Source organism: Mastigoproctus giganteus, chromosome 4 (assembly GCF_048544385.1).
Source record: "Mastigoproctus giganteus isolate SK-2022 chromosome 4, ASM4854438v1, whole genome shotgun sequence".
Taxonomy (NCBI): Eukaryota; Metazoa; Arthropoda; class Arachnida; order Uropygi; family Thelyphonidae; genus Mastigoproctus; species Mastigoproctus giganteus.
The window spans coordinates 26,764,668-26,786,046 of record NC_143578.1 but is presented as its reverse complement, the minus strand read 5'-3'; the positions used below and the strand labels follow the sequence as shown (position 1 = coordinate 26,786,046).

General features: G+C 37.3%; 2 protein-coding genes across 5 annotated transcripts in view; one reads left to right on the top strand and one right to left on the bottom strand.

The window, feature by feature from the left end:
- The window catches only part of Atg18a (Autophagy-related 18a), a 541,369-nt gene that overhangs the window by 113,236 nt on the left and 406,754 nt on the right, over positions 1–21,379 (bottom strand). The gene's annotated exons all lie outside the window — the stretch shown is intronic.
- Positions 1–21,379, top strand: part of Ttc26 (tetratricopeptide repeat domain 26) — a 102,760-nt gene that overhangs the window by 6,590 nt on the left and 74,791 nt on the right. For both annotated transcript variants that reach the window (XM_090371432.1, XM_090371431.1), the window contains exons 2-4: positions 6,680–6,814; positions 10,425–10,517; positions 17,758–17,869. In XM_090371432.1, coding sequence (XP_090227558.1) covers positions 6,680–6,814; positions 10,425–10,517; positions 17,758–17,869 — 340 coding nt within the window. The remainder of the gene's footprint in view (positions 1–6,679; positions 6,815–10,424; positions 10,518–17,757; positions 17,870–21,379) is intronic.

Below are 21,379 nucleotides of genomic sequence, written 5' to 3'. Positions count from 1 at the left end.
AGAGCTGCTGGAACGAGTACAGAGAAAGGCAATAAGATTTGTGAATGGAACAAAGAAAGGCTTAAGTTTTGCAAATTACAGTGTCTGGAGGCTAGGCACTGGCGAGATGATCTGATAGAGGTGTATAAAGCCTTGAATGGTTTGTGCATGCCCAATGCTGATGGGATTCTTCCTCTTGCTCAGAATAATCACCTGAGAGGGCATAAATTCAAATTGAGGAAAGACAGATGTAGGATAGATGTGTGGAAATTTGCCTTTAGCCAGTGGGTAGTTGGTTGGCGGAACAGATTTCCATCCCTTGTTGTGGAAGTTGATAGCCTAAATAAATTTAAGGATCAGCTGGACAGGTATTTCATACGAACAGATGGGTAAAATGGGAGTCGTTTTTTTTTTTTTTTCTCTTTGGCTGATGCTGCATAAGCTTGCTTTCTTACATCATATGCCTCTACTAATGCTAATCTTCCATGCACAACAGTGGCAGAAGCTTTCCTGAAATCCAAGTATATGATATAAAAATTATTCTTTGCGTCTAGTTCCTTTGTAACCACATCATAGTATCCAATCAAATTTGTCAGACAAACCTTTCTCTTAACAAACCCACGCTGTGTCTGAATTATTGCTGCAGTCTTGTCTAGATGATTCTGCTATGCATCTTTAACCACTGACTTCATTATTTTCCCCAGAACAGAAGTTAAACTAACTGGTCTGTAATTACTTGTGTCACCCTCAGATCCCCCTTTGTGATTTGGGGAGACAGTTGCACATCTTCAGTCCGTGGGGACTATTCCCGATTCCAAGGATGCTTTCATAAATTTTTGCTGTGTGTTTGCCTGGTTCATTTGCCGCCGCCTCTAATATAATTGGATAGTTCCATCCACCCCAGGTGTCTTTCTTATGTTGAACTTCAACAATTTCTCCTCCACTTTGCTCTCAGGTATTACAAAATCATTAAGCACTGTTACAGTTTGATGAACTTCTGGCAATTTCCTCCCTTAATAACTCCTCATGTGTGAATGTAGATGCAAAATACTCATTCAGATTATCAGCTCTATGGGCTACAGTCGAACCATGTGGATGTCCAATTTTTAACACCTTGATGATTACAGAACGTGGATCACTGGCTATCAAAACATTTATTTTTACAGATAAATAATCTTATTCTCTGTACCACTTTCTGGCATGTTCAGCAGAGCCATGCTTATGGACATCCAAAATTATATACCACAAGAACAGATAAACATTGTGATGTATTACAGATGGGAAGGCTTGGAGTGTTTCATTATTATGTAACAGATTTTTTTCAGAAAAAATAAATAAAATTCCCTACTTGAGGGTGAGGGAGCCTAAAGCTGTTATGGAGTGTTCCTCTCCACAGAGGTTTGCAAGAGAGTTAGGAATTGACCATTGGTGAAGTCCTAAGGCAGATACAAAATTTGTATTGAAAATTTAATACGAATTTAGTTTTTAATCTCAATATATTTTCTGTCATATTTATCAGTTCAGTAATCATTATTATTAAGACAGAGCATTTTGTTTACAAAGACATATATTTGTGTCTTTGCAAAGTGACAAGTAAATGGTTGGTACCATCCTGCCTGTAAGTCTTTGAAAGAACTGTATGCACTATTGTGGTCCTCATTTGAAGTACTTAATATCAGATTTTATGATCACTTTTACTGAATAATTAATTTTCTTCCTCAAATTTCTTAGACAATATTAGCATTAGCATTAGTAGAGGCATATAATGCAAGAAAACAAGCTTATGCAGCATCACCCAAAAAAAAAAAAAAAAACCCTTCCACTTCACCCCTCCATTCGTTCGAAATACCTGTCCAGCTGAGCCTTAAATTTATTTAGGCTATCAACTTCCACAACAAGGGATGGAAGTCTGTTCCACCAACCAACTACCCGCTGGCTAAAGGCAAATTTCCGCACATCTATACTACATCTGTCTTTCCTCAATTTGAATTTATACCCTCTCAGATGATTATTCTGAGCAAGAGGAAGAATCCCATCAGCATTGAGCATGCTCAAACCATTCAAGGCTTTATACACCTCTATCAATCAGATCACCTCGCTGGTGCCTAGTCTCCAGACACTGTAATTTGCAAAACTTAAGCCTTTCTTCGTAAGAGCAACCCTTTGTTCCATTCACTAACCTTGTTGCCTTTCTCTGTACTCCTTCCAGCAGCTCTACATCCTTTTTGAAATGAGGCCTCCAGACCTGTATACAGTACTCAAGGTGCGGCCTGACCATTGCCTTACACAAGGGAATAATCACCTCCCTGTCCCTGCTAGAAAAATTCCTGTATATCATTGATAAGACACTATGAACTATTCTTGCAGCCCATCTGCACTGCTCAGAGAACTTCATATCTGCCTGCACAATTACCCCAGGTCCTTTTCATTCTCTACCAATGTCAGAGTAGTACCACAGAGTTGATACGTTGCTCTGGGGTTGCTGTTTCCCATATGTAGTACTTTACATTTGTCAATATTAAACTTCATTTGCCACCTCTCAACCCATCTGCTCAACCTTTCCAGATCCTGTTGCAGCAGCAGCAGCATAGCGTCAGTAGCGTCCTTAATAACCCTGCCAACCTTTGTATGGTCTGCAAACTTGGACATTAAGCTTGATATACCATCATCAATATTATTTATAAATACAGAAAACAACAATGGACCCAACACTGAACCCTGAGGGACTCCACTAATAACATTAGTCCGCGATGAGCAGTGTCCATTAATTTCCACTCTGTCTTCTGCCACTCAACCATCCCTTTATCCATAGCAACAATTTGGCACCAATGCCACACTGCTCCAATTTGTGCAGCAGTCTTCCATTTGCAACAGTATCAAAAGCCAAATATATAATATCAAAGTTATTCCCTGCATCCGATTCTTTTGTGACTACATTATAGTATCCAATCAAATTGGTCAGGCAAGACCTTCCCTTAACAAAACCATGCTGTGTCTGAGCTATAACTGAGTTCTTGTCAAGATGATCCTGCAGTGCTTCTTTAACCAGTGCTTCCATTAATTTTCCTGGAATAGAAGTTAAACTCACAGGTCTATAATTACTTGTGTCAGCCTTTGATCCTCCTTTGTGAATGGGGTTACATTTGCACATCTCCAGTCTGTGGGTACCTCCCCTGAGTCCAAGGAAGCTCTCATAATTATGGCTAACGGATTGCTTACTTCCTTTGCTGCCTCCTTTAATATAACTGGATAGATCCCATCCACCCCAGGTGCCTTTCTTGTATTTATCTACAACAATTTCTCCTCCACTTTACTCTCAATTATTACAAGATCATCTAGCTCACTGCCAATGTTTACTTCATCTATGGCATTCCCCTTCGTGAATAACTCCTCATGTGTGAATGTAGATGCAAAATATTGATTTAGTTTGTTAGCTACCTGAGCAGGATCATGAACAGTTGAACCATCGATATCAAGTGGACCAATCTGATTCATCCCTTCTAGAGTTTACATAAGTAAAGAACTCCTTGCTGTTTTTCTTTGCATCCCTTTCCAAAGATTTCTCGTAATCTGCCTTCGCCTGCCTAACCTCTTTGTAACTTGGTTACAGATCAACTTATATCTATCATAGGCTTCTGTGTCCCATGTTAATTTATATGTATCCCATGCATTTTCCTTCTCTGCCATATGTCTCATTAGTTCATCTGACGTCCATTTAGGCCTGAACCTTGAACAATATTTTCTTAGTTGGTATGTAAAGCCTAGTAGCTTCCAAGATAAGTTCTTTGAATGCTTCCCATTTTGAGTTTGCTGTTGGTAACATCATCAGTTGGTCCCACTGTATAGAATTTAAATACTGTCTCAGACCATCGTAGTCGCCTTTATGAAAGCAATAACCCTTCCCTTTACCCCTGATGGTAGTTACCTCCTTGAGTAAATCCCACTTCAGCATACTGTGATCACTGCCACCTAGTGGTTCCTGTATCTGCAGATTCTTAATGCATGAAGAATCACTACTGATAATCAAATCAAGAGTATTGCTCCCTCTAGTTGCCTCCTGAACATGCTGATGTAGAAAACAATCATCCAATAAATCCACAAAAGCCTTGCTAGTGTGTGAGTGACCAACCCACAAATTCCAGTCAATATCTGGGAAATTAAAATCCCCCATTATAAAACTCTCTGATTTACTGGCCCACTCTATTTCCCTGTACAGTTTCTTATTATACTCATCAGAGTCATTAGGCCTGTAGCACACTCCTACTCTCAATTTTGATCTCCCAATGCTTATGTCACACCAAACTGACTCGACACTGCACTGTCCAGCGATGTCGACTGGCTTCGCTTCATTGGATTTTATGTTTCTTAACTAATAGCATAACCCCTCCTCCCTTCCTATCCTGTCTGTCCTTTCTGTAGACGTTGTACTCCCCAAATTCCAGTTCTGCATTACTTATATCTTTGTGACACCACGTCTCTGATATCCCAACAATATCCGCCTTTGATGCTTTGAGCAGTACCTCAAATTCATCAAATTTATTTACCAAACTCCTAGCATTGGTGTACACGCAAGTATACATGCACCTGTTCTTCTTCTTAGCTACCCTAACACAACCCATGTGTTTACTTGTACCCCAATGACTGCCAACAGTCTCTGAAATATCCTGCATCTTATTTTCCAGGCTGCTGCTCATTCCAATAGAAGCAGTGCAAGAATCACTTTCACCTCTGCCAGTGGCTACCTTTAATCTATTAGTCCTTGTATCACCCCCCCCAAGCTAGCAGTTTGCCGACCCACCTAACACTCCCTAGATAGCTGTTGTTGTTGTTTGTTTGTTATTTAGGAGCATTAGCAACTAAGGCCATATTGCTCCGGGGATATGCGGTAGTCACTCCCTGACCTTTCCGCATCCTCCGTATTTGGTGGTCACGGGCTCGAACCCCGGTCTAATCAAGAAGCGTGTGCTACGCACTGCTGCTCCTGCCCACCTGGCTACGGAGGCACCTGCCTCGATAGCATCAGCAAACATTCTTGCACCCTTTCTATTTAAGTGTATCCCATCCCTGTAGAAGCAGTCTCTCCTGTTAACAAGCACAGACCAGGCTGAAAAAAATTCTACCCCTTGAGCCTTGCACAATCTTTCCAGGGCCGAATTGTTGCATTTGTAGAATGTACTTTAGATGGCATATTTATATCTATATCAGCCATATTGGTATTCATGCAGTACTTTAAATGCTATTTTTCATACCACCTGAATAATCATGTAGAAATCATTCATAGGTACAGTTAAGATAATTAATGTTTCATAAGGTATGTCTCTCAGTTTGCTAACTGTGCTGTGAGGAGTTTACAACTTCATTGTTGTCCAGCAGTTCACAATGGCCTGTACTTTTCTTTTTGTGGTATTGAAACTGCCTTCAGTTTATGTCATTTCTATTTATATTATTTCACTACAATTACAGCGTAAATATTTTATAAAAGTTTATATATTAGTTGCAATATAACAACATTGTGGAAGTTGAAGAATGTGCCAGAATTCTTTTTATTTGGTGCTGTGAGGCAAAGTGTGGCAATTTTATTATGCTGTAAAGTAATCATGTGTTTGTTTTCTGTCAGTTTGTTACAATGTGTCACATTTGCTATCACAGCCATTATAATAGCAATTGCCAAAACAGCCAGCAAGTATTAAAAAAAAATTAAAATTTAAATTATTATTTTAATGATACTTGAGCTTGTCACTCATCTGTATATGTGCATTTGTTCTCTCTCTCTCTCTCTCTCTCTGTCTCTGTGTGTGCGTGTTTTTTTTTTTTTTTTTTTTTTTTTATGAGTTGTTGGCGCATTGGCTTCTGTGGCCATAATGCACCTCCCATTATTTTTGCAGTACTTTGATCCAAGCCCGAGGCGGGATTCGAACCCGCGACCTTTGGGTTGCTAGGTAGGCACTTTACCCACCCGGCTAGGCCGGTCGGCTTGTGTGTGTGTGTGTTCATAGTCAATTTGCATGTTGTGTAGGCTGAAGAACCTGCTATAACTTACAGGGGAACCCTTCTTCCTCAGCTGAGCTGACTACAGCCTTGATTGAAGAGAACTGACTAGAAATTACTCCAATTGTCAATGAGGATCAAATCCAGATCTTTCCAAACATATAGCAGGTAGCAGTGTATCATGATGACTGAGCTGCCATGGAGGACAGCCAGCAAGTATATTTTTATATACACTAGTGAGAAAATCATAGAAGGCAAGCCATTTAGTAATGAAATTAGACCACATATGCTACTCCAGGACCATTTTTGATTGTATAGAAATCTTTCTTCTCTCTCTCATGTGCAAAATTTTCTTCTGAATAACATTGATTTAATTTTTTTTTTCGTGTGTATCATTCATAAAATGAGTGCTTCACAGTTTAGTAATTACTAAAGTGGATCTATATTTTATATTTAAAAACAAGTGTTCTTCTATAACTTATTTACAGTGGATTTTTTTGTAATTTTATTTATATTATTTATTTGGCTGCACTGAGATCATGGATAAAGTTTTTAATTTTCTTTTTTAAGATTTATGTTTCAATTTCTTATTCAACTTTAATATTAAAGATGGACATTTTTTTTAATCCAAGAAAATAATATCTTTATTTAGTTGGCTTATTGTGCAGAAAGTTTGATTGCATTGATATTTATAATTTTTTTTTTCCTGTAGCTTCTCTCTCGTACGAAACCTGCACCTGGACCAGGTGCTACAAATGTTTCTGAAGCTAAATCAAAATCAAAACTCCCCACTTTAGAAGAATTTCTGAAAGACAGAGATTTCACAGGAGCGCTGACTATATTAGAGGTAATAATAGTCTGTCAGTATATTAAGTTTCACCATAATAATAATAACACTATATATAATAATCCTTTTTAGAAAGCAAATGTTGCTTTATGATATAAAATAACAAAAAAATAAAAATCTTATGAAATAATCTTATATACAAATTGTTGATATTCTCTGAGTAGCTCACAGTCAGAGATTACCTTATCTTCTGTATTCTTTAAATATAATATATGGGAGTAATTTTTCAACCATATTTATTATGACGTTTATATACAAATGCAAATAAATAAATGACTTTTCAATTGATTTTTATGAATATTCATACACTGATCTTCCTTACAAACCAGTCAGCTAACCAAAAGAGGTTACAATGATGTCAAAGGGATGGTCAGGAAATAAGTGTACAGGGCTTATTTATTTCATTATCCATGGTTCTACTACTGTAGTTATGTTGGAGTGATTCTTTACATATTGTTGGTAACATTGCACATCAGTTTGCCCACTGTACATTGTGTGTAGCAGTCTGTTGAACATGATGGCTTGACTGGAGGTGCCTCCGTAGCCAGGTGGGCAGGAGCAGCAGTGCGTAGCACACGCTTCTTGATTAGATTGGGGTTCGAGCCTGTGACCACCAAATACGGAGGATGCAGAAAGGTCAGGGAATGACCACCGCATATCCCCGGAGCAATATGACCTTAGTTGCTAATGCCCCTAAAAACCAAATAACAAACAAACAAAACAAGCTTGACGTGGTCCAAGAATAAAGTCGGTGCTATAATTCAGTTGAATTCAAGAAATGTGTCAGCAGCAGAAATTCATCACCAGTTAATAGCAAAGATGTTGTGAGTTAGCAGAGTGTATCAAAGTGTGCTAGGAATTTTGTAGTGGAAGAGTCAGTACAGAGAATTGGGAATGAAGTGGCAGACCCACAACAGCCGGAACTTCAGACAATGTTGCACTCATGGAAAATTTAATTTACAATAACAAAAAGAGTATAATAAATAAATTGCAACGTGACTTGAATATATTACATGGAAAATCAATTGCATTCTGGAAATAGAGTTTAACAAAGTATATTCACATTGGGTACCCTTAAGCACTAATAAAAGACAACAAAAAATAGTGAATGGTTTCTGTAAGGAAACCATTCACTATTCTTGGTCACTGACAGAATATCATTTCATTAATGACAATGGTTTCACCATTGTCATTAATGAAATGATATTCTGTCAGTGACCAAGAATTTCACAGGGGCATTGTCACAGAAGACAACCCTGGCTGCTCACCATCTCCTAAAAAATGCACCAATAGCGAATGGAAATGCCCTGATTCTCTATAATCAAAAATTATCAAGATTGCAGTATCTGCTGGCAAAGTAATGCCTTCATTTTTGTTTGTAGACTTTATACAAATAGGCAACTTATTGTCCAACACTGACATGTTTATATCATTAAAGGAAAACATTCTTGGCTTCTCTGGAAAGGTGTTCTGCTATTGCATGACAATTGTACTCTTCTGTGGCAACCGAACAACTTTTGCAGTGTTTGAAGTGAGAGGTATTAGAGCATCTTGCATATGCTTCCAAACTGACACCTAGCAATTATCATCCTTTTCTTGCATTGAAACCACATGTTGGGGACAACAGCTTTTAAAGTAATGATTATATGGAAACAGCAGTGAGGTAATGGCTGAGCAAAGAGGATAACATGGACTGCTGTCAACTGGGAATATAAAAACTCATTTCATGATATGATAAGTGTCTCAGTCTTTCTGGAGATCATGTTTAAAAACAGTGGGATGGCAGTACAATTAACCTGCACTGTTCGTGTTTTGGTTTGTAACCTCAAACTGTGCTTTGTAAATTTACTTGCTGACTGCTCTCCTATTATATAATATATAACATTATATATAGTATATTCAAAAAGTTCTCAGAATTTTTGAATGTACTTGAAAATTCTGAATTTGTTTTTGAAAATTAATGAATGTTCATACCTTTCAATGACATTTCTTTCCTTCAAAATAAATTTCAAAGTAATTTTCTTGAGCACAGCATATTTTTACCAGAAAATGTGAAATCATTTGAAACAGTCCATAAGCCTTTTAATGCTGCTTTTTTTTTTAGCACTTTAATCATAACAGCTTACATTTCATCACCAACTTTGAAACAGTAACCTTTCAGAAATTTTTGACTCTTGGTTTTTGTTATTTATTATTTGGTTGTTTTTTTTTAGGAGCATTAGCAACTAAGGCCATATTGCTCCAGGGATATGCGATGGTCATTCCCTGACATTTCTGCATCCTCTGTATTTGGTGGGCACGGGCTCGAACCCTGGTCTAATCAAGAAGTATGTACTATGCACTGCTGCTCCTGCCCACCTGGCTACGGAGGCACCCTTTACTCTTGGAAAAAGTGGTAAAACATCATATCTTGTGAGATGTAATGAGTCGGTCAGATATGATGTTTAGTAAGTGTGTTTTCATTTTTTTTCCCATTGTTTTCAGGATTTGAATCAATCCTAAAAATACAGCCCACTTGTTATGAAACACCCTGTATATATACCATCCTACCATTAATATTTGGACACCTTACCATCACAAAGTAATCGGGAAAATCTCTGAAGCTGATGGAATATAATAGGAGAGCCCTGCAAAGAATTGTACACTTGAAACATAGGTCAATATTGTAAAAGCACACACAGAGGCCCTCAGTGAGATGATTGGGATACATATCAGCACCAGTACAGTGTGCAGGATGTTGCATGATATGGATTACCGCAGTCATACAGCTGCCCATAGGTCTATATAGATGTCCTGGACAATAATTGTTACTTACATTGTGTCAGCATGTTGGGAAAGGCTGCTAGCTATATCAGTAGGACAGTGCTCTATGTCATACTTCTCACATTGTGATGGACTGGTTTGAAGACATGAGCATTGAAAAGTTGTACTGGCCAGCCAAGAGCCTGACCTCAATCCTATAGAAAATTTCTGAGATGAATTGGATAATCAGGTGTTTGTGTAAGGACTGACCAAAAAACAGAGCTGAATTGATCTCCACTATGAAGGCTGAATGATAGAAAATATTGGAGGATATTTATAGAAAACTGGTGGAGAGTGTTATATGGAAACTAGAGGCTGTCATAAAAGCTAAAGGTTTTAGCACACATTATTAGTTTTCTTGTAAATAAAGGTTATTTATAGATATGCAGATATGAGGCAGTGTATATGGTAATTTCAAACGAGGTATTGAAACATGCTATGGACAAATTGTAGAGCAGAAGAAACTATTGAGCAATGGAGTGAATTTTTATATATTGTAATTTCAGGAAATGCATCTGAAGGTGGGTTGTTTCACAATAGAGGAAATGAATAAATGAAGAGAAAGTAAAGTTAGTTCAGTGAGAGTTGAGCCTTGAATGGATTATGGTTTGTTGTAAGTCATATTCTAGTTTATTTAAGGGAGAGAGAAAGAGAGGAATGCTTTGGAATATTACTCATAGAAGTATCTGTGAGAAATGCCATTAAAAAATTAACTGAGTATTTGTTGTTGCTATGTCAATATTTTAAAATTTATTCAGTGAGTATTAAGAGGGATAAAATAACTCTGCACTTGTAATTTTCTTTAAAGTTTGCTAGGAGTAGTGGTAAAGGAAGCCTTGAAAATGATCTGTGGATTTGTTATTGTGCTTTTCACCTTGGAGATTATAGAAGGGCCATGGAAGTAAGTACTTCTTATTTTTCTAAAAGTGTTGTTGTCTATACTTATGTTCTTAAAATAAAACATGTTATTATATATAATTAGGGTTTGGATTTTTATGACCTTAAAAATGTCAAAACATGATGAAAATATGTCATTAAATTTAACCAAATATGACCTTAAACATGACTAAATAATTTACCTTTACGTACTGTATAAATGATAATATTTACTTTTTTTATTCTTTTAAAGTTGTACAATGACTTATACAAATTTCTAGCAAGTAATATAATGAAAATATCACAATTTTCAAGTTTTTTTTTTTGAAATATAAACATTAAAATAATTTTTTTTAAACATACAAAACCCAAAATGTATAGGCTAAAGTACAAGGCTACTAACACTTAAGTTGCTAAGTACTTTCCATCGCATTGCGATACCTGTATCCACTCCAAATGTTTTGGAGTTAATCTCTTTCTGTCATCTGCTAATATTCGCTTGTAAGCAGAGAAGGACCTCTCAACATCACAAGATGTGATCGGGGAAAAATTAAACTCCTTAATGACATCGGGAGCTAAAGGAAGTCCTTCAACGGCTGTATCCTCTAAAACTTTGGAAATTTTGCATATGTGAAAAGTATACCAAAGGAACCTCGTGAGGTACAGAAATGATGAAGGAAACAACACTGACACAACAACGGAAACAAAATGGTACAGAGAGACTTTATTCAAAAATGGCAACGTAGCACTGGCTGCCATGATACAGATGCATCACTGCAAAAGGTGAATCTAGCAACAGTTGCATGATTAGTTTTTATCCAGAACCTTTGATGTAAGGAGATATGATTTAGATGGTTCATCTGAATCAAGCTTTCCAACAATAAATTAGCTATATCTTTCACAATCCGTGGTTTCATCAACTGAACTTCACACACAGCTGATTCCAATATGTTCGCGAATATATTTTTTAGACACTGCAAGTAAGTAAGTAAGTAAATAAATAAATTAATTAAAATATAGCCTACACAGCATTCAGTCTTTTGGATTTTATTAAATAATAAATTATTTAATAAAATCAATGAGAGCATACCGATTTATAGCAGTCCTCAAGGTAATTTTTATATAACGTTGATTCGCCAGGAATTTTTCGGGAGCAGTATTTTTCCAAGAAGCTTTTGAAGACTGGATTGTTTACTTTGTTCCAAGGAATGTTTGCGGCAACCATTGCTTGGCATAAATCGGCAAAGAATGGATCTGGTGTTTTTTGGTTTTCTGCAGTAAGCAGCTGCTGTGTAGTGAAAAATATGAAAAATGCACCCCTGCAATTCTCCTTCTCCTTACGTTATGCTGTGTAATTGGGATACTTTCACGCACGGAACCTTAAAAATGTATTTATATATTTATTTAAGATTATTTATAAAAATTATTATTATTTTCAGATTTATATGAAAAATTGTATGAAAAAACTAAATATGCATGATCATTAAATTTGGAATGTCCATATATGGAAGCATCCATAAATAAAAATTATGATAGATCTATCTAAATATTCCGTAGATAACATTCGTTACTGAAACATAAATATTTCGTAGATAACACTCGTTACTGAAACATAAATATTCCGTAGATAACATTCGTTACTGAAACATAAATATTTCGTAGATAACACTCTTTACTGAAACATAAATATAGCGTTATAACTGTGTTTGGATACAAGTTTAGGATTTAATTTTGTACAGAAATTGAAATTTTATTGAAAGTAAATCTAAATCATGACTCAAACCAGAGCAGCAAAGCAAAAGGCTCAAGCTAATGGGAATGCTGTGGCCCAGGGGAGAACTGAGGTGGGCAGTTGTCCTCTGAATCACAGCCTTTTAAGATGCACTATTTGCTTGATGTTTGCGGAGCAGTCAAGTATGGGACATGATACTGCCATGGGGGATGTCTTTGTATGTGTGCGATGCAAGGAGTGTAAGGAGATCAGGCGACAACTCAGCGTTGTTATGGGCCTATATGAGAGCTTGAAGGACAGGGTGGATGCCCTAGAAGGATTACAAGTGAGGGGCCCATCAAGCTCTCAGCTGCCCACACTAATGCCAGAGCTTGCACTTGGTCATCGCGCAACACAGCGGCAACCCCCAAGGCAGAATGCGCTGGTCCCAAAGGAACTAGTAGTTGTTGGTGACTCTATTGTCAGGGAAACGGGAAACAAAACATGCTTTGTAAAAAGGATAGGTGGAACAGGACCAGGGTATGTCTGCCAGGGGCAAAAGTTGATGACGTTGTAGAGCGGATATCATCTTTTAAGGGCACAAAAGGTGATACAGTTGTACACGTTGGCACTAATGATATTAAGAGTAGGAGACCGGCGGGATTACTTGACAAGTACAGGTCACTGATGAAAAAAAGCCGTGAATTAGGGTTGAAATTGAAAGTGTCTGCAATTCTGCCCAGACACGATAGGAGGGAGTATACGATGAGAACCCTGTCAATCAATTCGGCCCTGGAAAGATTGTGCAGGGCTCAAGGGGTAGAATTTTTTTCAGCCTGGTCTGTACTTGTTAACAGGAGAGACTGCTTCTACAGGGATGGGATACACTTAAATAGAAAGGGTGCAAGAATGTTTGCTGATGCTATCGAGGCAGTGTTAGATGGGTCGGAAAACTGCTAGATTGGGGGGATACAAGGACTAATAGATTAACAGTAGCCACTGGCAGAGGAGAAAGTGATTCTTGCACTGCTTCTATTGGAATGAGCCGCAGCCTGGAAAATAAGATGCAGGATATTTCAGAGACTGCTGGGAATCATTGGGGTACAAGTAAACACATGGGTTGTGTTAGGGTAGCTAAGAAAAAGAACAGGTGCATGTATACTTGCGTGTACACCAATGCTAGGATTTTAGTAAATAAATTTGATGAATTTGAGGTATTGCTCAAAACATCAAAGGCAGATATTGTGGGGATTTCAGAGACGTGGTGTCACACAGATATAAGGAATGCAGAATTGGGGAGTACAATGTCTACAGAAAGGATAGACAGGATAGGAAGGGAGGAGGGGTTATGCTATTAGTTAAAAAACACATAAAATCCAAGGAAGTGAAGCCAGTGGACATTGCTGGACAGTGCAGCAGTGTCAAGTCAGTTTGGTGTGACATAAGCATTGGGAGATCAAAATTGAGAGTAGGAGTGTGCTATAGGAATAATGACTCTGATGAGTATAATAAGAAACTGTTCGGAGAAATAGAGTGGGCCAGTAAATCAGAGAGTCTTATAATGGGGGATTTTAATTTCCCAGATATTGACTGGAATTTGGGGGCTGGTCACTCACACAGTAGCAAGGCTTTTGTGGATTTATTGGATGATTGTTTTCTACATCAGCATGTTCGGGAGGCAACTAGAGGGAGTAATACTCTTGATTTGATTATCAGTAGTGATTCTTCATGCATTAAGAATCTGCAGATAAATGAACCACTAGGTGGCAGTGATCACAGTGTGCTGAAGTGGGAGTAACTACCATTAAGGGTAAAGGGAAGGGGTATTGCTTTCGTAAAGGCGACTACAATGGACTGAGACAGTATTTAAATTCTATACAGTGGGATCAACTGATGATATTGCCAACAGCAAATTCAAAATGGGAAGCATTCAAAGAACTTATCTTGGAAGCTACTAGGCTTTACATACCAACTAAGAAATATTGTTCAAGGTTTAGGCCTAAATGGATGTCAGATGAACTAATGAGGCATATGGCAGAGAAGAAAAATGCATGGGATACATACAAATTAACACGTGACACAGACGCCTATGATAGATACAAGTTGATCTGTAACCAAGTTACAAAGGAGGTTAGGCAGGCGAAGGCAGATTACGAGAGATCCTTGGCAAGGGATGCAAAGAAAAACAGCAAAGAGTTCTTTACTTATGTAAACTCTAGAAGGAAGGGGATGAATCAGATTGGTCCACTTGAGATCGATGGGTCAACTGTTGATGACCCTGCTCAGGTAGCTAACAAACTAAATGAATATTTTGCATCGACATTCACACATGAGGAGTTATTCAGCGAGTGGAATGCCAGAGGTGTATTCAACTCTAGCAGTAAGCTAGAGAATCTTGTAATAACTGAGAGCAAAGTGGAGGAGAAATTGTTGAAGATAAACACAAGAAAGGCACCTGGGGTGGATGGGATCTATCCAGTTATATTAAAGGAGGCAGCAAAGGAAGTAAGCAAACCCTTAGCCATAATTATGAGAGCTTCCTTGGACTCAGGGGAGGTACCCATGGACTGGAGATGTGCAAATGTGACCCCAATTCACAAAGGGGGATCAAAGGCTGACACAAGTAATTATAGACCTGTGAGTTTAACTTCTGTTCCCGGAAAATTAATGGAGGCACTGGTTAAAGAAGCACTGCAGGATCATCTAGACAAGACTTCAGTTATAGCTAGGACACAGCATGGTTTTGTTAAGGGTAAGTCTTGCCTGACCAATTTGATTGGATACTATGATGCAGTCACAAAAGAACTGGATGCAGGGAATAACTTTGATATTATATACTTGGATCTTAGAAGGCTTTTGATACTGTTGCACATGGAAGACTGCTGCACAAATTGGAGCAGTGTGGCATTGGAGGCAAATTGCTGCTATGGATAAAGGGGTGGTTGAGGGGGAGAAGACAGAGAGTGGTAATCAATGGACACTGCTCATCTTGGACTAATGTTATTAGTGGAGTCCCTCAGGGTTCAGTATTGGGTCCTTTATTGTTTTCTGTATTTATAAATGATATTGATGATGGTATATCAGGCTTAATGTCCAAGTTTGCAGACGATACGAAGGTTGGCAGGGTTGTCAAGGACACTACTGACACTATGCTGCTGCAACAGGATTTGGAAAGGTTGAGCAGATGGGCTTCGAGGTGGCAAATGAAGTTTAACATTGACAAATGTAAAGTACTACATATGGGAAACAGCAACCCCAGAGCAACATATCAACTCTGTTGTACTACACTGACAGTGGTAGAGAATGAAAGGGACCTGGGGGTGGTTGTGCAGGCAGATATGAAGTTCTCTGAGCAGTGCAGACGGGCTGCAAGAGTAGCTCATGGTGTATTGTCAATGATATATAGGAATTTTTCTAGCAGGGATAAGGAGGTGATTATTCCCTTGTATAAGGCAATGGTCAGGCCACACCTAGAGTACTGTATACAGGCCTGGAGGCCTCATTTCAAGAAGGATGTAGAGCTGCTGGAACGAGTACAGAGAAGGGCAACAAGATTGGTGAATGGGACAAAGGGGTGCTCTTACGAAGAAAGGCTTAAGTTTTGCGAATTACAGTGTCTGGAATCTAGGCACCAGCGAGGTGATCTGATAGAGGTGTACAAAGCCTTGAATGGTTTGAGCATGCTCAATGCTGATGAGATTCTTCCTCTTGCTCAGAATAATCACCTGAGAGGGCATAAATTCAAATTGAGGAAAGACAGATGTAGGATAGATGTGCGGAAATTTGCCTTTAGCCAGCGGGTGGTTGGTAGGTGGAACAGACTTCCATCCCTTGTCGTGGAAGTTGATAGCCTAAATAAGTTTAAGGCTCAGCTGGACAGGTATTTCGAACGAACAGAGGGGTGAAGTGGAAGTGGTTATTTTTATTTATTTATGTTACTTTTTTTTTTTTTGGCTGATGCTGCATAAGCTTGCTTTCTTGCATCAAATGCCTCTACTAATGCTATTACCAGGTAATTAATTAATTTACTTAAATAAACTAAATGCAACAAGGCATATTTAAGAGTTTAAGATTCTATATAACATCGGTGTAGATACACCATAGATAACTCTTAAAGAACAACTACGATAGTAGTGTGAAAGGCATCATTTCGTCTGTATCTCATATTGTTCTCTTCCTTCACAACGAGTTGCCCATGTATTGCAATACCTAGAAAGAGTAACGCTTCACTAATAGAGAAGACTATTGTTGCTTGTCTTACCACCACCCACCGATGAAAAGCCAACTAGCTTTGAAACAGTGTCGTCTGGGTGGTGGAACTCACTGAGAATAAGTAACAATAGTCTTCTCTATTAGTGAAGCATCACTTATTTGAGGTAGTGCAATACATGGGAAACTCTTGTGAAGGAAGAGCACAATATGAGATACAGACGAAATTATGCCTTTCACACTACTATCGTAGTTGCTCTTTAAGAGTTATCTATGTGTATGTACACCGATATTATATTTATTAATTTATTTACATACCTCTTTATTGCATGCATTACAATATTATTTTTCCATCCATTTGGTATGTGTCTTTGGACTCTTCTTTAACCACAGAAGAAATCCATTTTCTAAAAATCTCAATTTTTTTCGATTTTGGCTTCAATTTTTTTATATGAAGGAAGAGCACAATATGAGATACAGACGAAATGATGCCTTTCACACTACTATCGTAGTTGCTCTTTAAAAGTTATCCACGTGTATGTACACCAATATTATATTTATTAATTAATTTACATACCTCTTTATTGCACGCATTACAATGATAATATATTATTTTTCCATCCATTTGGTATGTGTCTTTGGACTCTTCTTTAACCACAGAAGAAATCCATTTTCTAAAAAGCTCAATTTTTTCAATTTTGGCTTCATTTCGCCAACAGCTGAAGTTTCTACTGTATAAAATAAGTTGAACGAATAATTTGGTGAACTCAGTATAAGGCAAAACTACTGTAAAGTTTTAAATTATAGCTAAAATTACAGTACGGTGTGGTTGTGAGTGACTAAAGAGCCAATCAAAATAACTTTGGGATTTAGCCGCTTGTGCCCGCCCACGCTGCAATGTGAAATGATTAAATGTAAATTAAATGTAAAATGTAAAATTTTAGAAATATATTTTAAATCAATTTGATAAATAATTTGTCGATTATCGTAAGACGAAATCGACAAATTGTCAGATTTCATCTTACGACAGAATGTCAACTTAATATGCTATTAAATATGACATTTCATATATTTTTTGAAATTATGACCTAATGTGTAAAATATGATGAAATATGAAATTATAAACACGCTTTTTTACAATCCTTAGACCATGTAACATGGACACACTTAAGTTTCATGTTTTTATGTAAACGAAAAATGAATATGATAATACATAAACATCCAAACCCTATATATAATATAATATAAAAGTTTTGTTATCATTGTCATGATTCTGATTATTTTGAACTTTTTTACCATAAAAGTTTGGAAATCATAGATTTCTTTAAAAAAAACTTCTTTTTAGGAGTATGAGAAGCTTTTGAAGAAAAATAACAAACCAGAAGCTTGGACATATTTAGGATGCTGTTATTTTTATCTTGGAATGTATAAAGAAGCTGAAAATGCAGCTGATAAAGGTAGGAATAGATATTTTGAATGTCTTGTAAAGTACTCATAATATAATTCTTCATTAAATTTCTTTAGTATTTGGTTGACAGCTAAGTACAATTGTTTATGCAAGTTTAATATACATATAATCTTACTTTTCCAGTCTATCTCTCTGACAAGATATTACCTATATGCCATATGAAATGTTTAGATAGATTCCTTAATGATTCAAGGAATTTATCACATTCTTCTCATGTGGAGCAGAGTTGTTGGGTTTTTCTTGTAATTTTCTCAGTTTTTTTTTTTTTTTTTTTTCCATTCTAGAAACAGATAAACTCTGTATGCTCTATCGATGAACTGTGTGTGTGATACCCATCACAGACTGCCTAGCCTTAGCAGCAATTCAAACTTAACCAAACTTTTCCAGTCATCATTACCACAATCTATCAAAAGTGAATTATCAGACTGTAATACACCATTCCCCATCCCCAAATTGTGATACACTGGCATGACATTCAGTTTTTTTTTAAACAACTAAAGACTACATTTATAGACTAAAATGTTTTATGCCAGTTTATGATATACAAAACCATAAACTGGCATAAAAGTTGCATCAGGCACTACTAGTGTAAAGTTGCTGATATTGCTACAATCTTTAGCAATGTTTATTGTTTGTATGATGACTTTTTATTGAAATTTCAGACATATCTAAAATTCAAATAAATAAATAAATAAATCTTTGTGTCCTACCAAATTTAAAATATAGGTGTACATTGGTAAGTGAAAAATTCCCTTCACGGCAGAAAATGCCAGGGGATTACCATAAAATGTGAATAAAAGAATGTCTAAAATGTACAGAAAGAAAGGTTAAATATACACGAAAAGATGAAATATAAACTGCATTACTCATCACTACATTTCTGTCTAAAGTCCTGGCAATTGTAATACAAAAGTTCATCTTAACATCACATCCACTGAATCAACTTGTGTGAGATATACATTATTCAATTGCATACACACAGTTCTTGACAGAAATTCACACAACTACTAGGCAACAGTAACCTCAGCGAACCACACTGCGGTTTGTTTCCTGTATTTCGAATCTTCTGTGAGCCTTAGTAGGTCAATTCCGATATGTGTTAGGAACTGAATTGATTCTAACGCACTGGGGGTATAAACCTGTCGGCCATCTTCAGTCTGTTGGTCTTCATTCTCAAGGATTTTGTGCCTCTTAATGCAGATGGCGGGATGTGCCACTCACAAAGCTGCCAGAAGCATGGTGATGATATCGTGCCAGTCATCATTTTGATTGTGGTCATCATCGTCGTTATCATCGTTTCCAGGCAACGATGTCTGGTAAACGCTGCAGTTTAAGCTGCTCACAGAGCTGCGTGGTTCTTAACTGTTGAGGGAGATGGTGCTTATGGTTTGCCCACTTCAGCAGCCAGAATTCACTTGCATATATTCTCCTAATGTGGGTAGGGGTGGCTGACACCCACAATTCAGCGCCATACAAAATGGCTGAATACACTGTGGTTCTTAAATATCGTGCGGTTGTAGTCTGTTTCATGTGCAAGAGGTGCTGTTTTGTTGCTCAACATAAGTAGTTAATTTTCTTTACAATCAGGTCAATATGAGACTTGAACGTAAGTTTAGTATCAAATGTTACTCCCAGATCTTCTGTGCATCTCAACAGCTGGGATAAGTTTGCCATTGAGTTTCGGGTGTACGAGCATAGGCGATTTTTTGAGTGAGTACACCATGATTACAGTCTTCTGCGGATTTAGGGCCAAGCCAAATTTGTCTAAGTACATGAATACGTTCAGAAGCTTATAATTAATCTGCTCACACAATGCACTATTGGTCATGGATGGTTGGATGGATGTTAGGATCTTAATATCGTCTGCATAAGTGCATACATCATCCCTACCCTTGCAGAATGGGATCATCATGGCGGTAAAGAGGAGTCCAGATAAGACTCCACCCTGTGGAACTCCTGCATGGAGTTGGTGTTGGAGGATCTGACTATTTGTGCAGTAATAAATGGACCGACAAGTAAGTAGGGCCTGTAGGAACTTCAGCAAATTTCCTTTTATTTGGAAGGCGTGTTGGAGCAGATGAAGTAAGGCCTGTACATCCAGACTATCGACAGCTGCTTTTATATCGGCATAAATTATTGCAATTTCCTTTCTGGCTTGGAAGGCATTTAGTATTGCGGCTTGAACTGTGAGGAGGTTAGTAATTGTTGATCTTGCAGTTATTGAATAATGAATTTGTTGAGGCTGCCCAGCCAGTATCTGATTCGACAACTTTGGCAATAGAGCTTTCTCCAGTACTTTTAACAGGGTAGATGCAGTAAATATTGGCCTATAGTGCTCCACAAGGTTAGGCTTTGTAATTTTCGGCATTGGAATTACACCGTACTTATTTCGGTTCTCAGGGAAAACTCGGCAAGCAAGGATAGAGCTATAAATTGTTTGGAGTGGTTCAATTAGGTAAGGACTGAGACACTTTACCATGAAGTGGGGGACTCCATCAACTCCAGCTGTCTTAGTTGCCCTGAGGGAGTTAATACTCTGTATTAGTGCTTCTTTAGTGATAAGAACAGACTCCATTTCATTGTCAACTAATTGATCCCACTCAAACTCTCTAACTTGAGACTCATGATATATGCTGGAGAATCTGCTGATGTGGTCCATCCACGCTTCTTTGTCAAGCCCCTGATTTGTGTCACTTTTATGTGTGCAACGAGGTAGCTTTCCCCTGTCAAGCGTGTCTTTCATGTAGCGGTTGAGTAACTGTTGGCCAAATATGCTAGCAATATGAATAATTTTTACACTTATTAATATGTAAAGCAGTAATATAGTTATTTGTCTGATAATTTATGTTTGCAATTACAATCGTAATTTATTGGCTTGGCAAGTAGTTCAAAATGAAATGCATGTCATTTAGATAATTACTGTTCAAAATGAAATGCATGTTATTTAGATAATTTGATTTCAATTTACAGGACTAGAAAGTATTTCTTACTTGAGATTGGCACCTGTGTGTTGTATTAAGTTATATTGTGATCAAGGATCACTAAGTTTAAGTGTGCGTGTCTAATTCTTTTTAATATATCAAATCTCTGACCAAACCTTGGATTCAGACTGATCAATACCAACGTGCTCTATCAATTCCATTTAATTTCCATTTTACCTTGGTTGTCTGAATTGTGTATGCTGTGTTTATTCTTGCACTTCATGTTCTTATTATTTGCACTTATTATGTATAAGTAATTCATTTATAATTTTGTTAGTTTTTTTGCCATTTTATCAGCAATATTCTTACTGGGCAGAATTCCAGTAAGAATATTCCTATAAACAAAAGTTAAATATTCAAACCATTTGTTTAACCTATGGTTTAACCTATCAGCATGAAACTTGGTACAAAGATTCTAAGTATATTATAAATAAGTCTTAAAATTTTGAAAAGAATCAGAACATGTTGATCCAAATTCATAACAGTGTTTTGATTAGAGGTGGCCTTGGAATTGGGCC